Here is a 27723-nt window from a genome sequence, read left to right as displayed (position 1 = left end):
AATACCAACAGAAGAGAGGCGACGCCCTCTAGTGCCCCGTGGACGTAATGACAGAATAAAGTGGTTCAAAATGTGCTGGAAATATGATACATTGGACATGAGTGATTTCGTAAAAAGAAGAAGAAAGCAATCTTACTTCAAAGTGCCGTATAATAAGAGTGTATCTATCCCCAATGTCATATTTAGACTGAGATACTGAACCAGTAACTATGTTGGAAAATAAACAGCGAGTGGGATATGATTCAATCCGTTAAAATGAAAATATATATATTTTTTTAAAATCAAGAATTCATGACGTTTTTTTTTTTTTACAAAAGTAGCTAAGCCCTCTTCACCGATGCCCCACCACGGGGTGTCTGTGCGTTTTTTGACTATGGGATGACAACTGATTGACAGAGTTAAAAACAAACAGTAAAACAGTCATAGAAGCCTTTTTAAAGAGGGGGAAGTTTTGGAATACGTCAAACGGAATATTAGCAAGTGATTTGATTTCATAGATATTAGCAACTTTTTTTTCTTCAGACATCTTGGCAACAGCCCGAGATTAAACGTGATTACGATCATGCACACAGAGACACAGGTGCAACATGCAATAGACAGGACGACAAATCCACACGTACAGACAGACACACACAACATGCACACTCGTTTCTCACACACTCTCTCTCTCACTCACACACACACGCACGGTCTGGAAATGAGCTTTGTCTAAATAGCATTGTTAGATTAGCACACCAGCATAACTGGAGGTCAACCTGTTTTTACTTCAGAATGTCCAGATTCCTCCACAGGATAATTGGTCACTCAATTACACACACACACACACACAGACAAAGTGCAGGGATATTGTAAGACAGCTTGATACAACGCTCATCTTCATCCCTTGATACAACTGGCAACAGACACACACACACACGGATCACATCTATTATGGATGTGTGTCTGAATGTGTCAGTAACCGACATTTGTTCCCTTTCCACTGTTTGTCAGTTCATTATCAGAAAAAAAAGAAAAGAAAAAAAGCTGCCAACTTTCTGAGTTAAGTCCAATTTTCTTTTTTTCATATTTAAAAAAAAAAAATTACATTCAAAACAAGATACTTGGATGACGAGTGCGGCCTCTCTAGAGCATGTTTGGCCACGCCATCTTTGTTCTAATTATGATCCTTATTGATTACTTCATATTAAACCATCACCTTGGATATGCAGAGTTCACATTTCCTTGTTCTGAGGTGAGTGTGTCAGATCTCCTCATAAGTGCATAGATGCGCGTAGATAGAGTCGCCCAGACTAAAGTCCAGGTCTTTGTTCATTGGTTCATCAGCTTGACCGGGTCACATCTGATACAACAGATCAGAATAGTCAACACACATGTAACGTATACCTTCTATGTACTGTGGCCTATGTCATGTACATGTACTATGTGGTAGACTGGACCAGTTTGAACAGAGGCCTGATCTCCACCCAGCTAGGAATCCCTTTCAAATGTAATGAGCATGCCTGACCCGGAGTCATAAAGAGGACACACGGACATGACAGCCATTACTTAGACTAGTTTAGTCTGAACCTTTCCAAGTGAAGTGGTCAGTGTTCAACACTGTACACATGTCATAAAGCACCAATGTCCCAGGCCAAGCCTCTAACACCTTTTGATTCAAAATCTAATCTCCTTCATTTTTGAATTTACAACTAGACTTCATCAGTCAGCCAACTGTGAAGGGACAGTTATTGTGTTGAATAAATCTAGTGTGGCAGGGTATGCCTCTGTAGAACACAGGCCTTCACATCACACTACCACCTTTAAACACATGTTGACATTTAGTTACTGTGCTGCTAACACAGTAAAATAGACGCAGTGTTCACACGAAGAGGCGACATCAGCCATCAACGCTGCTCAGTCTCTGTCTGAGTTGTACTGTAGTTGTACTAGTGTGGTTTAGAGAGTATTTACAAGCAGCCCATGCTACCAGTATTCATTTGGCTCTGTCTTCTTGACTGTATTTGATCATTAAAATCATTATATCGGTCACTGAAATTGTCTCGTCAGTTTAAAATCCCTTTATCACTAATATTAAAAGGTGACCAAGATGGCCGTAGTGATGACATAATAGACCCTCTTTTGAAGCTGTGCAAACTCCTGCTTGTAGTTCAACTTGATAGAGTGCACTGCCCGTGCAGTGTCTCTTATGTGTAGTGGGAATATTACAGATAGTGTGGATGTCCTGGTGAGAGTGTTATGGCACAAACACGCCATGTTTTCTCCTCCTTTAGCTTCCCTATTTAAAATGGTAGAACTCAACCTCTTTGCTGCTGTCAGCCCCTTTCTTCTTCTTCTTCTTCTTCTTCTTCTTCTTCTTCTTCTTCTTCTATCCATCTCCCTCCTCCTGACTCAGCCCACTCCCTTTGAACCCCTCCATCCTGTGCCCATCATTCCCAGTGCAGCTGCAGGTCGTGTGAATCCAGGAAGTCAGTTGGGATGCCCAGCGGTGTGAGCGCCCCGGCGGGCCCCGGGGGCATGGTGAGGTCCAGCCACTCCATGTTGTCCAGGCCCATGTTGTTGAGGGAGGAGGGGGGGGAGGAGGACTCGCAGAAGGACAGCTCCGAGGTGTCCATGGGCGAGTAGGGCTGCTGCTCCATGAGCTGGGCCTGCAGCTCCTCCATCAGGCCCTGTGTGCGCGGGTCAGACACCGGAGACGTGTCGGCCAGCGTGCGCTCCAGGAAGGCCTCCAGCTGGTTGTCCGAGGCCAGCGAGGAGAGGCCGGGCAGAGCGCCGTGGCCCAGCATAGGGCTCGGGCTGGGGGGAAGGGCCACCTGGATCTGTGGAGGAGGTCTGGAGAGAACCGTGTTGACCGGCAGGGTGGTGATGTTCGCCGTGACTGGGACGGTCTTAGCGTGAGACACGGAAGGGCCAGAGTGGATGAATGGAGTGATCTCTGGAAGGGACGACAGGGGATACAATAAAAAGTAAATATGGTGGGGGTACAACCGATGAGGGCTACTTTGAAGACTGGCAACGATACTGACAGGGACGTTTTAACAGAACATCGTTGTTCACAGTGGGACACTAACAATCTGACACTGATACTGTAGAAAAAATGTTTGAAATACAAACTGATTGAACTGAATGTATTTAACACTATTAATTATATCAGAAGGAGGCAGATACTGTTTATCTATCACTTTTAGCTGTTTATCTTTAAGCTTATTTTAACGGTTTATTTTTTTTACTAAGCTAACTACTTTTAGCTAACTACGTCAACTGTTTACCAGTTTTAGCTAACTATTTTAACTCTACACATATTGGCAAGACAACATTGACAAGACAAGACAACTATCTAAGAATATCTGATATCATTCATGATCAGTCAGCGTAAGATTCAACTGCAAACACTGCTGCCTACACAGGAGTTTCCTCAGCATTTCCCTGGGACTAGAATGTTTTAAACTCACTCACAACTTAACACTATGATCTGGGTTGGTACTGTCGAGTGTTCACCTCCTTACCTCCGCTCTCTATGAGAATGTCAAACAAGTCATCCATGTGCTGACTCGTTGCCGTGGGAACCTTAAAAGACAGTCAAAAAAAATGGTTAGGAGACTGGAGGCTGGCTCAACAAAAACACTTCCTCAAGGCAGGGAAACTGAAAATAGACTTTGACGTTTTCATGCTTTCTTGTATTCAGAAGGATACAGCATGTGCTAGATAAATGTAACGACACGGTCTGACACATGTCAAGTGGTGTGTGCGTTTGGTGTGTGTGTGTGTCTAACCTGGGAGACATTGTTGGTGTGTAGGTTGCGGCTCTGTTTGACAGCATCCTCGTAGCGGGGAGGCTCTCGTGTCTTGGGAGGCTGAGGAACAAGGGAGGCGGGCTGAAGGATGAATGTAGGCTGGGGAGAAGGAGACTGGAAGAATAGAGAGAGACAGTGAAAATACAGGCACAATCAGGAACCATCTAAACTACTAATTAAAGGTTGTGTGCGCTCCGAAAAGAAATATGGTGTTAATACACAGCCTAGGTTATGTAAAAAAAAAAAAAAAAAAAAAAAGTGGGCCCACTGTAGCTAGCAACATATCAATTTAAAGAGCATAGGCTGTGCATTAACAGTGGATTTTTTTCCAGTGCACACACAGTACGGACAGGTAGCTTATCATATTCACCAGTTACAAAAAAAAGAAAAAAGTGTGGTGTCAAAATAAGCATTCTCCAGAACTTCACCTCTGAGTTTTTTATTTTCTAAATATGACTTATTAAAAGATCTGAACAGCATCCAGTAAGTGCGCTCCCTCCTCTCCAGTATTAACCCAGCACTGATACCTTGTTGAAGGGTCCGTTGGAGATGTTGTGGTTGGGAGAAGCCCTCGGAGAGACCCTGCTCTCGGGGGAGCTTCTTAGGAAACACTGGGGGTTCATCACTGGACTGGTGCGGTTCTCCATACCGACTGTGTTATTGCACATAGTAAGAGGCTGTCGACACACAAGACACAGTCACAAATCAGTCATCATCATCATCATCAGGTCTGACATCATCATGACAGCACCACAAAAACAAGGAAGATATAAAAAAGACACAAAAAGCCCCTTAGACAAAAACGACTAGTTTGAAAGCGGAACTGAAAGTACAGCAAATGGGACATATTACACACACACACACACACACACACACACACACACACACACACACACACACACACACACACACACACACACACACACACACACACACACACACACACACACACACACACACACACACACACACACACACACACACACACACACACACACACACACACACACACACACACACACACACACACACACACGAGTGACTGAAGAGTAGAAATTCATGAGTAATACACAAATATCTCAATTATCTTATGACAGCTGATCCACTGGATTTTGAACTCCTGTTGAAATGTGAAACCAGCTAAATACGTCCTTAGAAAAAGATATGAACATGACGAAAACAAAAAGCTGTTGATAGTAAAAACATGATACATTCATGTGCTTCAAGAACAGAAAAGGCAAAGGTCACACCAGCACAATTACACACAGAAAGGCATCTACAGTATCTATGCGCTGTGACTGACCTGCAGTAGTTGGTTGTTGTTGGCCATCTGCTGGCTGGGTGCCATCTTAGTGGTTTGCATTTGAGGACCTGCAGACTGGACCAGGCCTGGGTTGGAGACTGTGGCCTGAAGAACAGACTGAGAGGAGGGGGCGAGAGGGTAAGAACATCATTCTGCAAGACACCTCCGGGTCTAGACATCCAGTTTTTATAACATATTGTGTCTCGTCGTCATTAAAGCTATACTGCGTAACTTTTTTATATATAAGTTAATGTCGATTACATTCAAGCCATTGCCAAACGAGTTGATACAAAGTTGATTAATCTGCTCCACAAAACTCTCTCTGTATTTCTCAGTATGGCAGCATTTACAAACTGGTGTTGCCCCCCCAAGAAGTTACACACTTTAGCTTTAAAACTAAGCTTAAACTAAACTGAAGCACGTAAACACACTCTTAACTGTCATCTCTTACTTGCAGGCCGCTTGGCAGCTGTATTGCGGTGGCGTTGTTGGGTAGCGAGACCGGCAGGAGGATCTGGGTGCCCGGCTGGCCCAGCAGAGTCTGAGGTTGACCCAGGGACACTCCGCCTGTGTGGCTGATGAAGAACTGCTGCAGGCTGGGTGGTGCGGCGGTGGCGGGTTGGGAGCGCGGCTTGGAGCTCTGGAGCTTGTTGGGACTCCTCTGGGGCTGATGGGGGCCGGCGGTGGTGACTTGGGGCTGGGCTTGGTGCTGCATGTGGGTGAGGGTCTGCTGGAGCTGCACCGGCTTGCCAGAAGAAACCGTCACATCCTCCAGTTTCACCACCGTGGGCACTAGGGGGGAGAGAGCCTGGGAGCCGCCCAGGAAAGAGTTGACCAGTGTTGTAGCGGCGGTGGTGGATGAACAGTTTGAGCGCATTGGGCCCTCTAGTTTGACCACATTAGAGTTGAGCACAGCGGGGACAGAGTTGAGATGAGCTACGGAGCTCAGTTGGGGAGTGACGATGGAGGCAGGTTCACCGTGGCCCGACCTCTTCTCAGTCTGCAGCTGCATCTTCAGCTCCTCCACCAGCCTCTGCTCCTGCTCCAGCTTCCTCATCAGGTCTTCTATCTGTCGCTCCTTCTCGTGCAGCCGCCTGTCCTTTTCCGCTGGCACGTGGAAAGACATTTGTGGTCCCGTCCATCCAGAGCCCAGCACCATGCGTGTTTCAGGAGGAGACTCGGACATGCCTGAGTCCGGCAGGTGGACAGAGGGCTCGTTGGGTGAGACGGGCGGCGTGGAGTAGATGCTCTCTGGAGCGGCCAGCTGCTGGACTAGAGTGGTAGTGGTGGTGGTGATCTCCATGGTGGGAGCAGAGGAGCTGGGAGGGTCCTGGAAAGGCTTCAGTCGTTCTATCAGATCCGTCTTGGTCCCGGACACAGGGAGGCCACGGAGCTTTAGCTCCAGTTTGAGCTCAGCCACCTGCACAGATGAGCATGAGTGAAAAAATGATAATACAAAAAAATGTCACTATCAATTTTGGACTTGTGCTGGATGAAGAGTGGAGTTAGAGCAACCACCACCACCAACAGCAAGACTCCAGGAAGATCACTAGTGTGTAGGGTTGTCCCCGACTAACGATTTACATAGTCAAAGTTTTTTCCTGCTCAGTTTTTAACATTGGCTTGTCAATTGGCCATTTTTCTTCCAAACCGGACAAAGGGGCTGAAATACCCAAATACAGTTTGTCTTTAATTTAGTGTATTGTTACTTAATCTGTCATTCACGCACACTAAGGAGATTGATTAATAGTTGTTTTCACATTTTTATTAAAAGTATAATAGGCTGATATTTTTCCCACAATAGGCGATATATCGTGATCATTGGGAGAAACCAAGCAATTCCATGTCAAATTAAACTTCTCCCCCAGGTTATCAATCTTTTAATCTATCTCTCAGTAGGCAAGCAGATGAATACATTTCCCTTGCCTTGAAAAAATATAAAGATGTACAGAAAGGGTTGAAAATAACTAGTCATAGCTGATACAGTGTGAACATGTTAACTAGGTTATTCTGCTAGTATTTGTAGCAAAACAAAATTCAATGGAACTTGATTTTTGAATGACACAATTTTAAATTACAAGTTTGGTGGGTGCAGAGTTTGCCAGTTGAACGTGGGTTTCCAGTTACCTTCATTTCCTCGAGGTTGGCAGGCAGGACTCCTGGTTTGCGGTTGGAGAGGGAGATGTTTGTGCGAGCCGAGGCCAGAGCCACAGAGGGGGGCGGTGGTGCAGTGGGCAGAGACACCATGATGGTGCTGCCTGGCTGACCCTCTGACACAGGTCTACACACACACACACACACACACACACACACACACACACACACACACACACACACACACACACACACACACACACACACACACACACACACACACACACACACACACACACACACACACACACACACACACACACACACACACACACACACACACACACACACACACACACACACACACACACAGAGAGAAAGATGAGGTCATTGTCATTTCAGGACATATTCACACAACTTCAGTGACACAATATTGAGAAACAGGAAAATGGGAAGCGCAGGTGGGAAGGTGGACAAAGGCTTATTATTGAAAAAGATGGCTGAAGGGATGGAGAGAATAGAGAAAGAGAGGAAACATGTTTCCCCTATATATGAACAGACCATCCATCCTGTGCCCCTGTGACATTCACTAACAAAGCCGGTCGAACCAAACCGTGTTGCAGTTCAAAGAGGGGACATTTATGAAAACAGCTAACATCCTGTTGGTCATACTGTATATATGATTAGAGGCAAGAGTTGTTATTGGAATCTAGCTAATGGGCGTCTGGGTCGTTGAAAACAACAATGTTTGACCTGCTGTCAGGCGCTTTCAGATAAAGAGTAATGGAGGCCAAGACAAGCCAGTTTAGAGGGGAAACATTTTTTCAGTTGTTATTTTTTTATATAGGCTACATAGGAGCAGATAAGTACAGCCATACATAAATAAATACAATACATATCTGTGATATAGACAGACAAAAATAGCAGAACATTATTTTCTCATTAATTCTGATGCGTACTTGAGTGGTGCTGGTAGAATGGTCTGGTAGTTGTAGTGTTGTTGCTGCTGGCTGAGGATCTGCAGCTGGAGGAAGAGCTGCTGTTGCTGCAGTATGCGGGCATAGGAGGAGTCCATGGGCTCCTCGCTGGCCTCCATCTTCTGGTCTGGGGGAACGTACTGGTGGTACTTGAGCTTCTTCACCCTGGACTTGGGCTCTTTGCCCTTCTTACTGCGGCTCTTCTCCGACGGCGTCTTCTGCTGACTTTGCTGTTGTCAGGAGGGAAATGGGGAAAAAAAAAACAATTATGGTTTGTCCAGCAGCAACAATTCAAATGTGACAGAGAGAGATGTGTGATTTATATTTAGAAGTGAAAATAAAGTGCTGTTACTTTAATCAGTGTTGGGCCTGGCTTTGAATAAGCAGCTGTGGTGACTGGCGCTGCGAGGGTGACAGCTGGGCGACTGGCAGGCGGCTCACTGGCAGAGAAGATTTTCACAAAGTCCGTTGTGGCTTGTGTAGCAGCTGAAAAGTTGGTCTAGAGAAATAAAAGAAAAAACAGACTGAAATCGTTTGTATGTGTCTGACATGTTTAAGAAAACCTAAACAAAACAATAATCGGTGGAAGACAACTTATAAGAAGCTACAATATGGTACAAGGTCACTGCGACCTCACACTATGTAAAGTTGTAGTAACCTTTTACCTCCAAAATCAAAATCAGTTCACTTGCGCTAAGTTTGATAAAATTCCTCAAAAACATTCTTGAAATATTTTGCTCAGAAGATTTGATGTCACTGTAACCTTGACCAGTACACTCCAAAATCAAATCAGTTAATCATTTAGTTGAAGTTGACATTTGTTCAAATTTGACTCGAACGAACCAAAATCCCAAAACATAATGCCTCTGACCTTCGGCTATGGCTGATGCAGCGGCCAAAATACCCCTGTGGTTATTAATAATTAGGACTGGCATACATAATGAGCAGTGGAAGTGTTCTAACCTGCAGCATGGTGTTGGGTAGAGGGGGTGGTGGAGGTGGGGGAGGAGGTGGAGGTGCTATGGATGGAGAGGGCGTCTCTGGCACTCTGCTCTCCATGGGAGAGGGCACAGAGCTCTGAGACTCCTGGCTGGCCGGCTGCTCTGGGGACTGGGCTTCACAGCTGTCTTCATCGTACACCAGGGGATAATTCACTGGAGAGACAAAAACAACATCCAGTACTTAACACACAGGTTGTACAATCATTTCTCTCCAACTACATTCATTGTCCATCAAACAAAGACCTTTTCCTGATAGTGTCCATTAAAGCCCCTGTAACCCAAAGCCACAAAAACCTTCTAGCTATGTAGATTGGGGAGTTGGTCGCATGATAGAAAAGCATCTGAAAAGAGTTAGGCACTTGATCAATCCAAATTTAAGATGTGGTCATTTAAATTTGATAAACGTTACAGAAATTCGATTAAAATGAGTCAGCAATGCTCTGGTTCCTATTACACAATCTCGGCAGTTCTCTGCCTGAACGTTCTATAAAACAATGACTGTTGGCATGGAGACCGTTCGATACAGCTACGTTCTATAATATTTATTTTCAATCGGATCAGATGTAAAAGCTTATGAAGACAACCAAGTTTGATATCATATACTGATTTTTTTTCCTATTTTGGCGCAGGCTTACAGAGGATTTAAGGCAGATATTTTCTAAAAGCACTGGTTCTCTAAAATGGCAACTCTAGCCATTGTATTGACACTGTATCTCACCGATGATGGCCTCTTTCAGGCTTTCATCCACGGGCAGGATGTTTTTCTCCACCAGCTCCAGGGGGCCGGGCCTCTGGGCGATCTTCTCGTTCAGGTTGTCTGCCAGCCGGGCTCTCTTCAGCCTCATCTGGGTGGCCTGCAGGGAAGGCTCTGCTCCCGTCTCTGACCAGACAGAAAAAACATGTCAAATGTATATAGGGGAGAACGGGGGAATCTGAGGCATCGGGTAATGTGAGCCACCCCCTGTTTCTAGGCAACGGAAAACACCCTTTCAAAGATCAATACCAGGGCACCAGACAAACTTGTTTTACTAGTTGCACTGGCGCCCCTAACTCAAAATGTTAAGGGGGACATTAAATGGACCTTGAATGCATCTATTCACATTTTCCCAATTTTAACTACAGTATATTAGGCCTACTGATAGTGTATTGCCAGCATGTTTTGGACCACGCTGACAACAGATTTTACAGATCATACAGTTCATTGTGTTTTTGATTCTGCATCACCATTTGAAATCCTTCAGACATTCCTTTAGGAAAAGGGATTTTTTTAACCAATTTTCACCACAACCCCTTCCTCTGATTTTTCCTCCTCTATCTCTGCGGACTCTCTAAGGAAAAAAGTTATTGGCCCAAAAGTAACTATAGTATTTAGATGACATATTCAGCTAATTTGCATAATATGCTATTCTGAAAGAGGGAAAAATAATAAAAAAATGCAATGCTGACCAGGTAGTTAAATTAACTATAATTAACTAGGCCTATTCACATACAAGATCACTTTACACATGTTCTTTGTTGCTATAACTATAAGGTTAACTTAATTATAGATATGCAGTGGCCTATTGAATATGGACCTATACAACTATTTGGGAAGCTATAGACTGGCCGTATGAGTGAGGGCTATATGCACTGAGGACGACACGCCAGCCGTTGCTACTCTGCTCACGTGAGCGTGGTTAAGAAATGTTGCTAGATTTGCCGCTGGTCGCGACACTTCGGCAAATATAGCGGCAAAGTCGCCAACATGTTTAACAACGTGACTACAGCGAGACACTGCAATGAAAGTAGCCTAACTGACGTTATCCGCGCAGTTGATCATGTGACAAATCACTCGCGGACTCTCCCTTCTCTCTCCTCTGTCCGTCTCTCTCTCTTTCTCACACACAAAGCGAGAGGGCCGATACACCGAATTGAAAACTCTTGTCGTCCAGTCTCTTTGATATAGAGAGACACGAGGAAGACAAACAAGCTGCAAATGTAATTTATTGCATCCGGCAAAAAATTATCGCTCATTTTAAATGATCGCGCAATTAATTGATTTATTGCTTATCGCGACAGGCCTAGAGGTAAGCATGTTTTTTTCACCAAAATAGGTATTTTGCATGTAAAAGTAAATTTTCTTGCTGTCAACTTAATCAACTGTTGTGCCAAAGCAAATGTATTCACGTAGAAAAACTTCTATCATACATGTTGATGAACTACCAACATATGAAACCATGTGATGCTGATAACTGAAGATTAGCCTGCAATGCTAAGAGAGGTAGTTTTTTCTCAAATTGTGGTGGTGGGGGAAAGTGAGCCGAATGCTGTGGGGGAAAGTGAGCCACTGTCTCACTTTCCCCCACCATGAGGCACAAGTTAAGTTTAGTCTTAAACATATTTTAATGTAATATTACATGACATATGTTTTATTTTAACGTCATACACATTGTAGAAAAGCCATCATGCCAAGGAAATACACCAGGAAGACGACCTGGGGCAACCACACGGAAAGAGCACCTTCTCATCTTTCCCTGTAACCTTCAGGGCTGGAATGTAGAGTAGGCCTAGTTGTAGAGTATGACAGGCTGATGTTATAATCCAGTTAGGTCTTCTCCTGTGTTCTGAGTCCCGCAGGCTGTTCTCGCTGGTTCTGATTTTCCTATGTATTAACCCCCAGACACTAGCTGGCTCTAAGGGTCCTGTGTTCTGACACCCAGACTGTGTTCTAATCTATCTGGTTCTATCTTTCATTTGAATCTTATTAAAACCTTTTGAATTATAATATGTTGTATTTGATTTTGTTCAGAGTTACTTTCAAGTGTTTAGAAAATTTGCTTTGCTTAATTGACCAAACCCCATCATTCTTTTACTAGTCCGACATTAGTTCTGGAATGTGTGGCTAGCTTTCAGGATTCTTACAGTTACAATATGTGTTGTTATGGTAGTTTCAGAGTGGAAAAAGTAAGTGGATCAGTTTACCCCACAGCTGGGATAAAGTGAGCCGCATGACAACTTTTTTTAAAACAATCATATGTTCACTGCCCTTTGTCTTGAAAAAATTCTGCTAATGCCCATTTCTAGGAAACATCCTGAATTAATGAGAAATGTGTAAATTTGAGTGATACATTTTAGCTCGCTTTGAGGGGAGCAAATGTAAAAAGTGGCTCAGATTACCCCTTTCTCCCCTACAGTACATGTGCATCTCAAAAGATTTAAATATCATGGAAAAGTCCCTTCAAAAAGTAAACCTCCATGAATTCTAGATTCATTATACAACTTTTATTTTTATTTTGTTGATCAGCTCATGGAATAAAAACAATACAGTATCTCAAAATATATGAATATGACATAAAACCGATCAGAAAAAGGATTTATAATACAGAAATATCAACTTTTAGTCTAGATTAATTTCACGTTATGTGTAATGAATGCAGACTATAGGAAAGTTTCATGTTATGAATAGAATTTCAGAAAAAGATGAACTTTTCATTGATTGTTCATTTCTTTTAAAAGCACCTGGAAATCATTCTATACAATGTCAGCTTTCTTTCCTATATTCTGACCATTTCTTTAGAAAGCCCCCCAGGGAACACAATACGAGACAATAAGTGTTTTAAAGAATCACCAGTACCCTGCAGGATGTGCATCCTGACCAGCTCTGCTCTCTCCGGGCGACTGCGGATTTTGTGCTTGAGGAAGTTCTCAGTCTAGAAAAGAGAGAGAGACGGACTCAGAATGATCAGTTAATCATCCACACAGTTCATGTTGTGTTCTTGTTCAGTGAGCAACACACACTGTCACTAATCCACATTCATCACTATGGCCTCACCCTGGCTCTCTCCAAGCTGCGAATCTGCCCATGGAAAGCTGCCGGGCTCTTCAGAGCTGCAACACAGATTTTACAAAATGTTTTTAAATTCGGACAAGGTTACACACAAATTATTTAGATTGGCGCTAATAGAGCACACATGTTTTATTATGTCAGCCATCCAGGTCCCAGTTTGTTAGCATACAGCAGCCCACACAGCATTGGCTATGTGGTGGTGAGTGATGGACGGACTGGCAGAGGCTGATACACTCACGTGGCATGATGCCCTGGTCCACCAGCTGCTCACGCGTTCGCCTTTGCTGGAGCCTCAACTGCAGGACTGAAAACAAGAACAGGAAAGAACAAATGTTAGAAAAGAAAAACAATGGCCTCATGGTTGCAAGGTTGGAAAATCATCAGAGGAAAAAACAAAGAGATGAGGTAGTATATAAAAAGAAAATGGGGAAAAGAAAACGAGATCAAACCGAGGCTAACCACACGCTAACCTCTCACCACCCCCCTGATGTATCACTCATATCCTGTTCTCTCTAGTAATTAGGTTGACAAAATACGATCACGTCATTCTCCGAAGAGGCATTTTGCACCCAGCCAGGTCTTAAGCGATCTGACCAGTCGACCACACGTTTTGTATAAACATGGGTTACACACAGAAGTGTGCGGTAGTGTGGTGGTAACTAAACCAGCTGTTCCTACGCTGGCATTGAAAGCCCGCGGGAGACTTCAGCCTCGGAACAATTATCCCTGTTTAAATTGGATTCCCGTAAGGTTTAGGACTCACTTTTCAAGTTCTTGTTTTCACGTATAGAGCCCGAGCACCGGAGTATATCTGTGACTTTCTCCCTCCAACTGGCTGTCCCTGTGCCTTTGAGGTAGTGGCTCCAACATTACTGAACTCTCTTCTAAAAAGCCTTGTCTTTTTACTTTGTGGTTTTTCTCTATTATTTTTTTTTTAACTTTGTATTCGTGTGAGGCACTTGAATTGTGAATTTTATTTCTGAGACTGGTGCTCTACTAAATAAAGCTACAGTACCTATTATTTTTTAATATAAACAGTCAATGCTTTCTTGTGGGGCTTTGTGTAAAGAGCTACCTGGGACAACTTCAGTCCTAAGGAGGTGGATAGTGTTTTATTCTGTTCTCCCACTATCCTATGACATTTCCCAGGCTTTAATTATGTGCTCACAAGCCTGTTGCTTTAATGTCTAGTCCACCCACTAGCCAAAAACAAAACAACAGGACCAGGCTATTGCACGAGGCAAAGGAGGGCAACCACCACAAACATACTATACATCATTTTCATTAACACCATCTCTCCATTGGCCTTAAGTTTAACCCTTGCCCTCCTGTGAAAGATATGTTATTAACCCTAAAACTTCACAGAATTGCAGGACAAGCAGGCAACAGCCTTAACCTGCCATGAAGATAGCAACAAAGTAAAGGAGTGCTCACCTGCTCTGATCCCAGTGCAGCTACAGGCCATCATCTAAGACTACTGGCCTATAGCACAGTCCCAAATGATACTTGTAACAATAAAAAAATAAACTAAGGGATGAATCAATTTAATCCCAAATTAACAGCCTTTGTATTGAAGTCCAGAGTATTTTTTAAGTCATATCCTCTCAGCTGCAGTGGAAAAATCTATCAACCAGAATGATAAGAATCCATGGGTGTTGCATCGCTTGTAAGAACTACAGAGAAGCAACATTGAGCCCGTCCTCTTTTCCCTAGCCCTCTCTGACATACATTTCTTCCCTTGCTGGGCCACAACCCCCCCCACCCCCCTCCTCCCTCTCTATTCTCTCTTCCCTCACTCAGGCTGGGATGGGTTAATTTTCTGGCTTTAGGCAATCTCAGTACAGCCCTTTGATGTGGAGGATTAACACTCATTCCTTATATCTACTAAGGACAAGGAAAACAGCTGCATCTTCAACTTGAAGAGATGAGGACAAAACGTCACGCTATCAAATAGCATCCAAACACTGACCATGACTCAAAACAGACACTTCTCCATTCACAGGAAGTGACACGTCAAAACTTACAATGACACACACGCTCCCTGGCTCCGACAGGATACAGCTGGCCAAACCAGCCTCACGTATGATTTGCCTCTCTGGTCTCTTTAATGGCGTCCCATTCATTATCACACCCCAGATATGCATAAAGGAGATGTACATAAACTGCTAGCACCTCTTCTCACCCCACTGATCATATCACCTTGGTGCTATCGCAGAACTGTAATATATAAAAATGTTGTATGCATGAAATACAGCTATGGAAAAAATTAAGATTTTTTTTTTTAAATCTCCATCTCTAGATTACTTAATGAAAATGCTCTTAATGATAAGAATGTATTGGAATTTGGTAGAGATGTTGTCAGTTGTTTATATTATTGTGGTGGATTTTGAATGGTTAATACCAGAGTTATATAAAACAAAAACATTTTCATTCTCAAAAATATGCCTATAAGTAGTAAAAAAACGAGAGACACTGAATATTTGGAGTGGTCTCTTAATTGTTTCCAGAGCTGTATACTCTGGCTGGCTACTGAATGGTCAGACATTTTGCAGTGGTTTGTTGTGAGGTGTCTTAAAGAAATAAAATGATTCAGACGCTGGGTAGCTACATTCAGTGAAAACCAGGAGAGAGGAACTGAGTTTGGTTGAAGGTGATAAGACTTCCAGTCAGTGGCATTGTCCAATAAATTCCTCCGGGAAATGCTTCTCAGGCCAGACAAACACATTTGACCTGTGACCTGAGAGACATGACTGAGCTGTTTGTGCTTCACAGACACCGGCACGCACACACAACTAGTCAGCAGGTCAATGGAGCAAAACACAGGGCTCGCATACAAATATGTTTTTCCACCTGCGGTCAAAAGGAAAGCTTTTTAAATATGGATTTAAAAGCTACTCAAGGACCTGTATAAGACAAACGTTTGACAGAAATAGAGCGGGGAAGATGGTGAAACTAGCTTGACGTTTTGGGAAATACACTTGTGTGCTTTTTGGTTGAGGGTTAGGAGTTTTAATGTTTTTAATACTTGAGGCAGCAGATTGGTAATTTAGCTACAAAGTGGAAGGAAAAGGCTTGCCTAGCCTCTGTCCAAACAACACCTGTCCACCAATACTTCAATAACATGTTATATTGTGTTTGAATAATCAGAAAAAACATCACAGTGAGGTTGCCAGGATGTTACTGCATTTTGGGGGAAAAAAGAAAAAAAAGTCCCACACATTGTCCCACCTGTTAATCATGAACTTGGACATTTTTACACTTTGGTTTTCGTTGGAAAGAGGAGCTGGTAAGCGGATTTTGTAACCTTTGGACAGAGCCGGAAGGGGATTTTCCCCCTTGTTTCCAGTTGTTATGATATGTTAAATTAAACTAACTACAATAGAGCTCTAGCTTTATATTTAACGGACAGATGGGACAATTACATCAATCTTCGTCACTGACTATCAGCGAGAAATCAAATATGCGCATTCCCAAAATAATGCACTTCTCCTTTAAAGCGTGAGACAAAAACAAGCTCATAATATCACTAGACCACTAATGTATAGACAGCAAGAGGCTTCACATTGTGTCAGCCTGCAGTGTGTGTGTGAGACATTCTAATGAAGGCAGACACATGTCTGAGTCATGTATCAGTAGCCTTATTGATTGCACATCACAGGCTCTCTCTCTCTTACTGGCAAGACTCTCACAATCCCCTGTCACAACAAACTCACTGGCCTGTCTGTGGACTGTGCTGACAGAGCAGCCCTCCTCCTCCACTCTGTTGAGCTACAGCCTCCTGCCACGCACACGTGAGGCGGTCTGATACACTCAGACCTGTCACCATGGTAGACAGATTAACACCTGCATGTTAAAACCAATATGGGTGGGTGGGGGTGGGTGGGGGGGGCTCTTCTGTGGTTGGCAAAGTGCTGGGGATGGCTCAGAGGGTGGAAAGTATGCGGTGTGTGTGTGTGTGTGTGTGTGTCTGTGTGTGTGTTCTCACTGGAGGTGGGAAGGGAAGATGATGAGTGGGTGCTACTATTGTTGACATTCCACAGAAATGTTCCACCCCTCCAAGACGTTTTTTTACTGCGCTCTCCTGCAGCACGACAAAGCATAAAATCCTAACTGTAGTGCCAAGGCCTGTGTACTGCAGCGCCGCAAGAGCTGTGGCTATACTGCCTGTGTCTGGTTGACCGTATCTGACAAATGAGATTTTTTTTTTTCTGAGCACCGTGGTCAAATATCGCAGTGATTGCACTGGACTGATCTCCCTGCACCATCTAGGCTGTGATTAAGAACTGGCAACGGGCAACAGTGAATCTAACCCACTGTGAAAAGCCTGGAAGTGGTGTTCCCATCCATCAGTGTCTTGAGTCAGTCTCGTGCGGCTGCCAAAACAACACCGGCAATCGTGTGTGTGTGTGTGTGTGTGTGTGTGTGTGATGAGACGCTAGGATGGAGGGGCTGGCTAGCAACAAGAGCTTTTTTTTGTATTGCTGATGGAAAATTTCAGGAATTGAGGACAGGCATTTTGTGGCACCAGGACTGATTCAGAGTACGTGTTTGTGAGCATGTGTTTATGAAGGGTATTCAAGGCTAAAGAGGGACGGCAGAATTGTATGCAAAGGTTGCAGAATTGCGACAAAAGCAAATAGTTGAGGTTATTACATGTAGGAGCTGTTAAGTTTGTGAGGTTGAGTAGTACAAAGGCAAATGTCTATCTGTGTTACTGATGTGACGGGTCTGTACCATCACTGGGGGTGTAGGAATAGGAATGTTTGGACTAAAAGCGGGGTCAACATTAGTATCTGTTTGGAAGCCTGTCGTCCTCACCGTTCTTGCGTTCGTTGAGTGGAAGCAGACTCTGTTTGGGCTGCAGCGACAGCTCCTCCAGCTCGTGGGCCACCGCCTCGCTCTGCGGGCTGGGCAGCAGAAGACTCAACATCCCAGCATCCCCCTCTGCGCCGGGCTGGCCCTGAGAGGCTGGGGGCTCCATCCTGCCTCGGGCCGCGATCGGGGAGGGTCCCAGGCTGGAAACGGGGTGGGGTTGCTCACTGTCCCTTTGGTAAATGTCTCGCTGCTACCTGTGTTGACATAAAACAAAGGAGAAGAGTTTAAGGGAAAGATGTACTACTCCTCACACTGAGAAACTCCAAACAGGAGGAATACATCAGTCAAGGATCCTCTGTGGTCGCCTACGTGATCATCCCCAATACAGACTAATAAGAACCATCATCCTGTTGGTATGACTACTTCACCCGCCTTGGTGGAAATGCTAAGGGTGGCATTTCATTTCAACCATCTGGAAGAGCTCAGTTTCAGCCCCGAAATTATTTATTAAAAAAGGAGCAGGGGCTGGCTATTACTATATGGAATAATCGCTTCCAACCGCTGGCCACTCACGAGAAACAATGCCAGTTTTTGGAGAGTGAATGTTCCCCTTCTGTAATAGACAGCGGGCTTCATAATCTTGGAATATGACGTGGTTGTGGCGGTTGGTCTAACAGCGGGGAACGGGGGAAGGTTTTCGGGGAGCAAAATAAACAGTCGGGTATCCATGGCTTCCCGGCAGTCTCTTAAAAAGCCAGCAGATGACAGGCTGCTCGGTCTCAGCACCGGGGCCATTTATCGCTCTCTCAAGCAGCACCCACATCTATCCATCCCAGGACCAGAGCACTCTTTACTAACCATCCTGATGTGTTGCTCTTGGCTCACAACTATTATGTTCCTTCCTATGGCTGCGTTTATTCCTCCCTGTGGGTCCTATAAAAGTGCCAAAAGGCATTGGGGAGACTGTGGGACAGAACTGTGGGACTCAGACACATTGGGTTTCAACACGTCTGCATGTTATCCATTCTGGTGGCTGAATGCTGCTAGCATACATGTATCCAAGCTTCATTACATAACATACCGCTTAAAGGCCATTCTTCATCATCTCTTGTTCTGCTTTTAAAAAGATGACATCATAATCTATAAAAGATGCTTGGTCCCTCAGCGCAAGTTAAATATATCTTCACAAAAAAAAACACACTGATTTTCTGCCGCTCTTTTTGGGCTTCACAGATGTTCACTGACTAGCTGAAACACATTTTCTCCCAAGAGGACTGCTGCAAGCTAACAGCGAATACTGCAGTTTACACTAGGGACGGGAGGATATACGATGTTATACTGGAACGTACCGGATAAATAACCCTCACAATATGTTGATCGTGATTCGCGTTGAATTGCATCCCACAAGAAAAACTATGTTTGAGAATCATTTTAAGGGTTAAATGAATATTTTGACAATTAGAATACGCACAGGATAATATCATGAATCGCAATGATTGTAGCCAGGATAAAGGTGACAGTTCATTTCTAATACTAGCCCTAGCCATACATTCACTTTTTTGGTGGACTTAACATTGTGTATAAAGGGAGAACAAGTAGAGTTTTAGCCATTTCCTTTCACAATAGCTTTGGCTATGTCCTTCAGACTTTCTGGTGTGCACATATATAGTTTGACCTGATACTTACCTATGTCTGTGACATTTCAGAAGGTGCATCCCCACCAATCAGACATTGAGTAATTACACAGGATGTAATCTCAGTCTGCTTGGCCTTTACCGGGGGTGTCTAAATTTGGTTTCATGTTGAAACTGGCAACCGTTGCAAAAATGTCCTATTCTCAAAAACTTGGCTTCTGACCTGTAGCCACTTTCTGGGCCCCTTAATGATGATGAAGTATCACTAAAACACAACGTTACAGACACAATACAAGGCCCTGATGATCAACAGTTCAACCTCCAGGCTGTATCCAGGCCCTTCTTGCAGAGCTTTTATAGTTAGCTAAATGATGTCGGTCTCTGTGGTCCACATATTGATTAGGATCAAATTAAAGTAGAATTAACTCACTCTGGTTGTTCAATTTGATAGGAAATAAACTGATCCAAGATTTAGAAGCTTTTACAGATCCTAAAACGGAAGTGTATCAATGTTGGTTGGTTTTACCCAAGGCTTTGCAAATACCTAGTGAACAGTCACACAAAAAGAGAGATGGAATACAAATATATATATATCAGAGTGCATCAAAACTTCCTTAACAGTGGAGGGAGGGGGCACTTGTGGTGTAACGGTTAGAGCTACCCCCCATACAGGCTCAGTCCTCTTCACAGAGTTTCAAATTGAAAAAATACTGTCTAAGAAAAACGCCAAAAAAATTATATATATAAAAAAAAAAAAAAAAAACTTCCCAAACAAATCAATTGTGTGTGATCATGCCTTCACATGAGTGAAAGGCTATGCCAAAAAAAAAGAAAAAATTAAGACTTGGTTAGTCATCGTATACCATTTGTTGATGAGCCAATAGCTTAATAATAGTGTGACAGTCCATGACATCATGCCTACCTGTAAGCAGCAGAGGTCAGCCAGGGAAAGAGAAGTCTGGACTAGTTGCTGTCAAGAGTTACGCTTAAGCCATGGAGTCAGACCTGGTAGGAGACACAGAGGGGAGAAAACACGAGTATTACAAAAGGCATCAATCTATCTCAACTCAAAAATGTAATCCAGGAGGTTTTCATCCCCAGACAAAGTACACATTTGAAAGCCTACATTCTAAAAGGGAAGACATTAGCTACAAGACATGAATACGATATTACGGCTACAAATTAATACACAATATAGAATAGCACACACACTGTGGCAAACCAGGCACTGATGCTGCTTGAATACAGTGTGTTTGAAGGGAAGTGGAGAGCAAAACAGATGACAAGTACCACTTAAAAGATGGATGAATGAAACTAGCAGACACTCAAGGCTGCATCCAGGATATATATGCATGATGTTCACATGCTGGCTAGGAAAACCTGCAGCGGTCTCTATGGGGATGGAAGCGGATAGTCCATTCAGAGACAATACAAAACCCTTTAGAGCTGTAATGTAGCATCACACTGCAGTCTGAGGGAGGGAGACACTGGGAATAATTATCAATCAACCGCACACAGACACACACACACACACACACACACACACACACACACACACACACACACACACACACACACACACACACACACACACACACACACACACACACACACACACACACACACACACACACACACACACACACACACACACACACACACACACACACACACACACACACACACACACACACACACACACACACACACACACACACACACACACACACACACACACACACACACACACACACACAAGCTTTCAGGACTCTTCAGGATATGTGTGCTTAGATGACCAACTACATAACTAAATAAAGGTTATATTGCTAGATCAATTTACAGACATTCTGGGAAGATAATGGTCTTGTACTACTTACCTGATGCTTGCCAGTTAGGTTTGATTTTAAAAGGGCAACTGCCTTGCCACAGCATCTTCAAAACTGTGTACAAAACTATGGTTCATTTGTTTACCATTATTCTTTTCTTCTTTCAAATGGGAGTTATTGCTTGGCTTACAAAGCTGGTCAAGTGAATGTTCACTAATATTTCTACCTGGATACATGTTGACTGCTTGCAGGTTTTGTGGCATGGGAAATAGAAAGAAATGATCACACACGCGCATGCCATAGCCGACTATAGTTGAAAATGAGACAGAGGACAAAGCAGGTGACGGTAGGGTTCCAAACAGTGGCAGCGCTAACATGCTGTGTGTGTTTATGTGTTTGAGGGGGGCAAAGGGTGGGCGGAGGAGACTAGTGGAAAGAAAGGAGCGACTGTCATGGCCGACGAGTTGTGTGTGGGATAAACACCGGAGCAGAATCAAAGAGCAGATCCAGATGGCGGGCCGCGCTGCGTGTTGCTCTGCCCTGCACTGTTCTTTTAATGGCACGGGCCAACCACTACCATGTGTGTCAACAAAGGGCAATGCAGACACACTGTCAAAACACACACACACAGACACACACACAGACACACAGACACACACACACACACACACACACTATTACAGTCAAAAGGTAGGCTCCACATCAGAGGGTGAGAAAGAGATAAAACATATGCTCTTTATCGATATGCTCAAATATATCACTTCTCCAAACAGGTTTTGGTTGCAGACTGATGTGCTGTGTTATCCTGATGCTGGGTGTGTTTGGTGTTTCAAAAATGGATCAGGTGAGTGTGTGTGGGGTCAGTGCATTGGAACACACTTGGCTCAATCATCACAGTGTTCTCTGTAATAACAGAGCTATTTAAAAAAAATGTACCCATCCCTTGCCTGTTGGCACACGGCTGGCTTTCTTGCAAAACTTGTTGACATAATGCCAACAACCTACAATCCGGTCTGCTCGACATGTCATTAAGATATGTTATAAAACTTTATCGGCAGCATCAGGAACAGACAGAGTATTTTTCTGAAACAAAACATCGCTGGTAGGAGAGTCAGTACTACACACACACACTGAAGCGAGTTCGTTTTTTTTCCAAAAAGTATTTGTACAGCTAGTTGTGGAAGAAATAGCTATGCCAAACTGTAATGGAAAGTTGGCATGTCGGGGGTTGGTCATATATTGGTAGGAACTGTAAAGTCACCAACAACTGGAAAGCCACTTAAGGTCCTGAGAAGTCCAAGAGCCACAAGACACTCGACCAAAAAGACTCAATTGAACTAACAACAACGCCATCTTCTGATCCCAGCAGAACAAGAGCTAAAAATACATCTCTGTTAATAGACTGATAAGTGAGACATTGTTCTTATGGGACAATGCCACCACCCAACAGAGGGTTGAGTTTGACAGCGAGGCCACCTCTCCACACGCTTACTCAATGCAATGACAGAATCTCGGACCAAGACAGATTTACCAGGTTGATTCTATGATTACAGGAATACTTCACCCGTTATAAAATGGCTATTATAATATAATGAATGGGGTTTTTTCTTCCCTCAGTCTTTCCTCAGTTTTCCCTTGGCCCAGCTGTCCTGTTAGTCCTAACCCTACATTTTTACTAGTTGTAAAAATGTAGGGTTTGACAGTGAGAGCATAAATCACTCTTTATACCTTTTTCTCCGGCTAGGATGAACCGATTTCAAAAATGTTTGCACATTTGTACTACATAGGATCTCAGAGTTCAATACACCTTGATATTCCCACCGGTGAAGTAGGTCTTGAACTAAAAAAAACAACACAACGGCTTAGGCTTAACCTTTGTTTTAGAATCTGCAGCGCTAGAAGATCAGAGTACGGGCTAGCTCATCCTTTTACTCTGCATTTAGTATCGAGGTGTGTCCGCCGCCCGAGGCTTTTGTTTCTCTCTCACTACCTTCTAAAAAGCCTAGCCATATGCAGCGCACAGGGAGAGGCTTTATGACGTTCCACCACCAACATCCTCCTGCTGTTTGTCTTCATGCTGACCACACTGAATGATAAACAGACAACCTCTTACGTTGGGCAAGTCAGGAACAATATTCAGATCCAACCCAGTATTTCACAATCATGTTTTACAGAAAAACAATAAGCAAAAAATAAATAATTCCGCAGTCATTCAAAAGCAGTGTGACTTAGTGTATTACAACCACAGAGCTATGTCGCTACAACAGACACAGAGGAGCCACCAAGTCCCTGTACACTGGGTCAACTTTACTACAGATAGGCCTGGCTGTGAGGCATTCAAGTGATTATGTAAGTACCCATAAGCACACATATACACACACTGAAATGACAGCACCAGATAAGTGGAAACTGCAGCCTTGGTCTCAGAGCTAATGGACCATAAACAGACAAGGAGCTCTGGCTCTTGTTAAAGAAGACATAAACAACTGACAATACTATGGAAAATACTTGTGATGCATCTCCGATACTGCACAACAGTAAACCGATAACCGACTCGACAAACCATCTAGAAGTCTTGTTCAAAATTCTAGATATTCTGGATTTCTGGGAATCTTCTATAGAAAATATGTATATATATTCATGCAGCTGAAAGTGAAGCACATCACCTTATCCAACAAGATATTACTCGTTATATTGCGTAATAAGGCCACACACATAGACTACATAATCTTGGGATTATCGATAGTTATCATATCACGCAGCCCTAATTCTGTCAAGCTGTTGCAGATGCTTAGCAAATACTATACACATACAGTATCTCACAAAAGTGAGTACACCCCTCACATTTCTTCACATTTTTCTTTATATCTTTCCATGGGACAACACTGAAGAAATGACACTTTGATACAATGTAAAGTAGTCAGTGTACAGCTTGTATAACAGTGTAAATTTACTGTCCCCTCAAAATAACTCGACACACAGCCATTAATGTCTAAACTGCTGGCAACAAAAGTGAGTACACCCCTTAGAAAAAATTTACAAATCGGGCCCAAAGTGTAAATATTTTGTGTGGCCACCATTATTTTCCAGCACTGCCTTAACCCTCTTGGGCATGTAGTTCACTAGAGCTTCACAGGTTGCAACTGGAACCCTCTTCCACCCATTTATGACAGCATCACAGAGCTGGTGGATATTAAAGACCTTGCGCTCCTCCACCTTCTGTTTGAGGATGCCCCAAAGATGCTCAATAGGGTTTAGGTCTGGAGACATGCTTGGCCAGGCCATAACCTTTACCCTCACCTTTTTTAGCAAGCCACTGGTCGTCTTGGAGGTGTGTTTGGGGTCGTTATCATGTTGCAATACCACCCTGCGGCCCAGTTTACGAAGGTTGAGTGCACGTGGTCAGCGTCGTACACAGAAGTTGGCTTTGGAAAATAGACGTATGAGTGCTGCCAGCATTGCTGAAGGGCTTGAAGGGGTGGGGGGTCAACCTGTCAGTGCTCAGACCAAACGCCGCACTCTGCATCATACTAGTCTGCATGGCTGTCATCCCAGAAGGAAGCCTATTCTAAAGATGATGCACAAGAAACCCCACAAAAAGTTTGCTGAAGACAAACAGACTACGGACATGGATTACTGCAACCATGTCCTGTGTTCTGATGAGACCAAAATACATTTATTTGGGTCAGATGGTGTTAAGAGTGTGGAGCGGCTACCAGGTGAGGAGTACAAAGACAAGTGTGTCTTGCCTAGAGTCAAGCATGGTGGTTGGAGTGTCATGGTCTGGGGCTGCATGAGTGCTGCCAGCACTGGGGATCTACAGTTCATTGAATTCTAACATGTACTGTGACATACTGAAGCAGAGCATGATCCCCTCCCTTCATAAACTGGGCCGCAGGGCAGTACTGCAACATGATAACGACCCCAAACACACCTCCGAACGACCACTGGCTTGCTAAAGAAGCTGAGGGTAAAGGTTATGGACTGGCCAAGCATGTCTCCAGTCTTAAACCCTATTGAGCATCTTTGGGGCATCCTCAAACGGGAGATGGAGGAGCGCAAGGACTCTAATATCCACCAGCTCCTTGATGTCGTCATGAATGGGTAGAAGAGGGTTCCAGTTGCAACCTGTGAAGCTCTAGTGAACTACATGCCCAAGAGGGTTAAGGCAGTGATAGAAAATAATGATGGCAAAACAAAATATTGACACTTTGGGCCCAATTTGGAAATTTTTTCTTAGGGGTGTACTCACTTTTGTTGCCAACAGTTTAGACATTAATGGCTGTGTGTCGAGTTATTTTGAGGGGACAGTAAATTTACACTGTTATACAAGCTGTACACTGACTACTTGACATTGTATCAAAGTGTCATTTATTCAGTGTTGTCGCATGGAAAGATATAATGAAATATTTGAAGAAATGTTAGGGGTGTACTCACTTTTGTGAGATACTGTACAAGACACACACACACATACAAGACACACACACACACACACACACACACACACACACACACACACACACACACACACACACACACACACACACACACACACACACACACACACACACACACACACACACACACACACACACACACACACACACACACACACACACACACACACACACACACACACACACACACACGACAACCGCAACGTGCCAAACTGCAGTTTAAGTGTGCAGTTTTCTGGGCCTTAAATAGCGCACGTCTCGTCCAACAAAAATGTCCTCTTTTATCAAGAGATTAGAGAGAAGTGATGTCATCGGTGTGGCTCACTGACTGGAGTCACTGTTCCCACAGCGTCGTTTCCTTCCTGCACTTTGTGGGTTTCGCTGAAAAGATGTCCCAAAGAACTGTACGAAGAAGGACTGAGTGACTGGACAAACAGACAACATAACATGGTCTAAAATGACTGGAGGCCAAAAACCCAATGGGGCCATCACAATGGTGTCAGCGGTTCTGGAGAACGCTTGTTGTTAAAATCACTTTTTGGCAAAAATCAGTGAATATCTCCTCACCATCCGCTACCTGTGTGAGATTAATGTTTTTTTTTTTCACCTACTAATAACTCACAGCAATGGAGGAAAAAAGTTAAATATTTGTGTTCTAAAATAGTATTTAAAAAAATCAAATGGTAGCCTATACAATGCAAACAAGTCTGCCTACATTGTGATATTCGCTTTCATTTCCATTCATTTCTCCAAAGGGAGACATAGATAATGTAAAGTGTTGGGGAGCAGAGCAGACGGTCCTTCCAGCAAACTAATACCGCACTGGGAGGTTGAAATAAGCAAGACACACAGGGATATATGGCTCGGGGTCGGGGGGGATTACTTTCCCCATCCAACCACACGCACTGATGTTTAAGTTGACGCAATTCACCTTTTTTTTTTTTTTTTGTAATGGCATGGCACTCTTTGGAGTGGAAAGGGGCCTCTTCCTGCCCGGGATGACTCACACGGTACCCGAACCTGTTTGGATTTGCTGCAGCGTTACCTCACCTCCTCAGTGGTGACTCCAATCGATTGGAAGGCGATAGAATAACATTGTCGAGTGCAAACACAACAGCATACGTGGTTGAAATGACTTAGGTGGTAGGTAGGGCTGCCTCATCTACAATGATGCTGCATGCCAGTGCACTGGCATTCAGAGAAGTTAACGGCTAAATAAACACACATCGCACAACACCACCCACTTGCAATTAATAACGACGACCTAATTATAAAAAGCAAGATTACATTTATATCAGACCAAGGCTGTCGGCTCCACCACAGCAACGGTGGAGACGTGTGGTTCTGGGATAAGCTAACGTTAGCTAGTTACTTTAAATCTGACAGGTGAGTGAGTTAGCAGTGCCAACCGATACATGACGGCTTAATGCGTCGGTGTCAATCATTCCTGAGGCTAAAACACATACCTCAAGACACGTAACAGTAGATACTCAGCTCTTAGCGCTTTGCTGTGTAGTCTTAACAAGCCTCGTCTGCATACCATATCACAGACGCTGCTCGACAACAACCCAACCACTCACTGTTTCGCTAGTTGGCTCGGTGTCGCCAACGCAGGCTAAACATGCTAAAAACAAGACAGCGCCGCCCCGCGTCTGTGGCAGTCTTACCCGAATAGAGAAGCCTTGAAACTCCACGAATCCTTCCGAGCTCTGGTTCACGGCGAGATATCCGGTAAAGTCAGCGGCGCTGTGGTGTGTATGTTGTTTCTCCCCATCTAGCTGCGATATTGAAAGTTTATTCCGAGGAGTAAAATGGCTGCGACTGGGTCTCGGTTCGGATGCAAAGTGACGTAATGACGCTGTCGGACAGGAGCAGGAGCAGTCGGGGGGGAGGGGGGTAAGGCCAGGGAGCGCTAGCCTCTTCTTCACCGGTCAGTTGTATAATAATCAGCCTGACCAGTTCTTCCGTCTACAAGACCAAACTCTGCTTGTTGTAAACA

General features: G+C 43.9%; 1 protein-coding gene across 2 annotated transcripts; it reads right to left on the bottom strand.

The window, feature by feature from the left end:
* mrtfba (myocardin related transcription factor Ba) lies at positions 1-27540 on the bottom strand. 2 transcript variants are annotated; one of them, XM_080049080.1, is made up of 17 exons: positions 27392-27540; positions 20364-20446; positions 17811-18061; positions 13231-13296; positions 12978-13033; positions 12780-12855; positions 9885-10046; positions 9129-9319; positions 8518-8664; positions 8148-8395; positions 7222-7375; positions 5546-6514; positions 5095-5211; positions 4319-4468; positions 3771-3905; positions 3504-3564; positions 1-2932 (listed from the first exon to the last, which is right to left on the bottom strand). In XM_080049080.1, exons 3-17 carry the CDS (start codon positions 17971-17973, stop codon positions 2427-2429), a joined length of 3201 nt encoding a protein of 1066 aa, XP_079905206.1. In that variant the 5' UTR covers positions 17974-18061; positions 20364-20446; positions 27392-27540; the 3' UTR covers positions 1-2426. The 2 variants fall into 2 exon arrangements, with proteins under 2 accessions (XP_079905206.1, XP_079905207.1); XM_080049081.1 differs by lacking the exon at positions 27392-27540 and adding an exon at positions 27191-27286.
* Between the last annotated feature and the right edge of the window lie 183 nt (positions 27541-27723).

This window comes from Ammodytes marinus, assembly GCF_949987685.1.
Source record: "Ammodytes marinus genome assembly, chromosome: 20".
Taxonomy (NCBI): Eukaryota; Metazoa; Chordata; class Actinopteri; order Uranoscopiformes; family Ammodytidae; genus Ammodytes; species Ammodytes marinus.
Note: the sequence above shows the minus strand (reverse complement) of the source record. Positions and strands in the feature narration are given on the sequence as shown.

What these genes read in the sequence shown, in the direction of transcription:
- mrtfba (XM_080049080.1), bottom strand. Translation starts at nt 17,973, where the DNA reads ATGGAGCCCCCAGCCTCTCAGGGCCAGCCCGGCGCAGAGGGGGATGCT. An exon ending in CCAACCTCGAGGAAATGAAG is followed by an intron (nt 6,515 to 7,221) that starts GTAACTGGAAAC and finishes TCATCTGTGCAG; the next exon opens with GTGGCTGAGCTCAAACTGGA. An exon ending in CCAACGGACCCTTCAACAAG is followed by an intron (nt 3,906 to 4,318) that starts GTATCAGTGCTG and finishes CTATTCTTCCAG; the next exon opens with TCTCCTTCTCCCCAGCCTAC.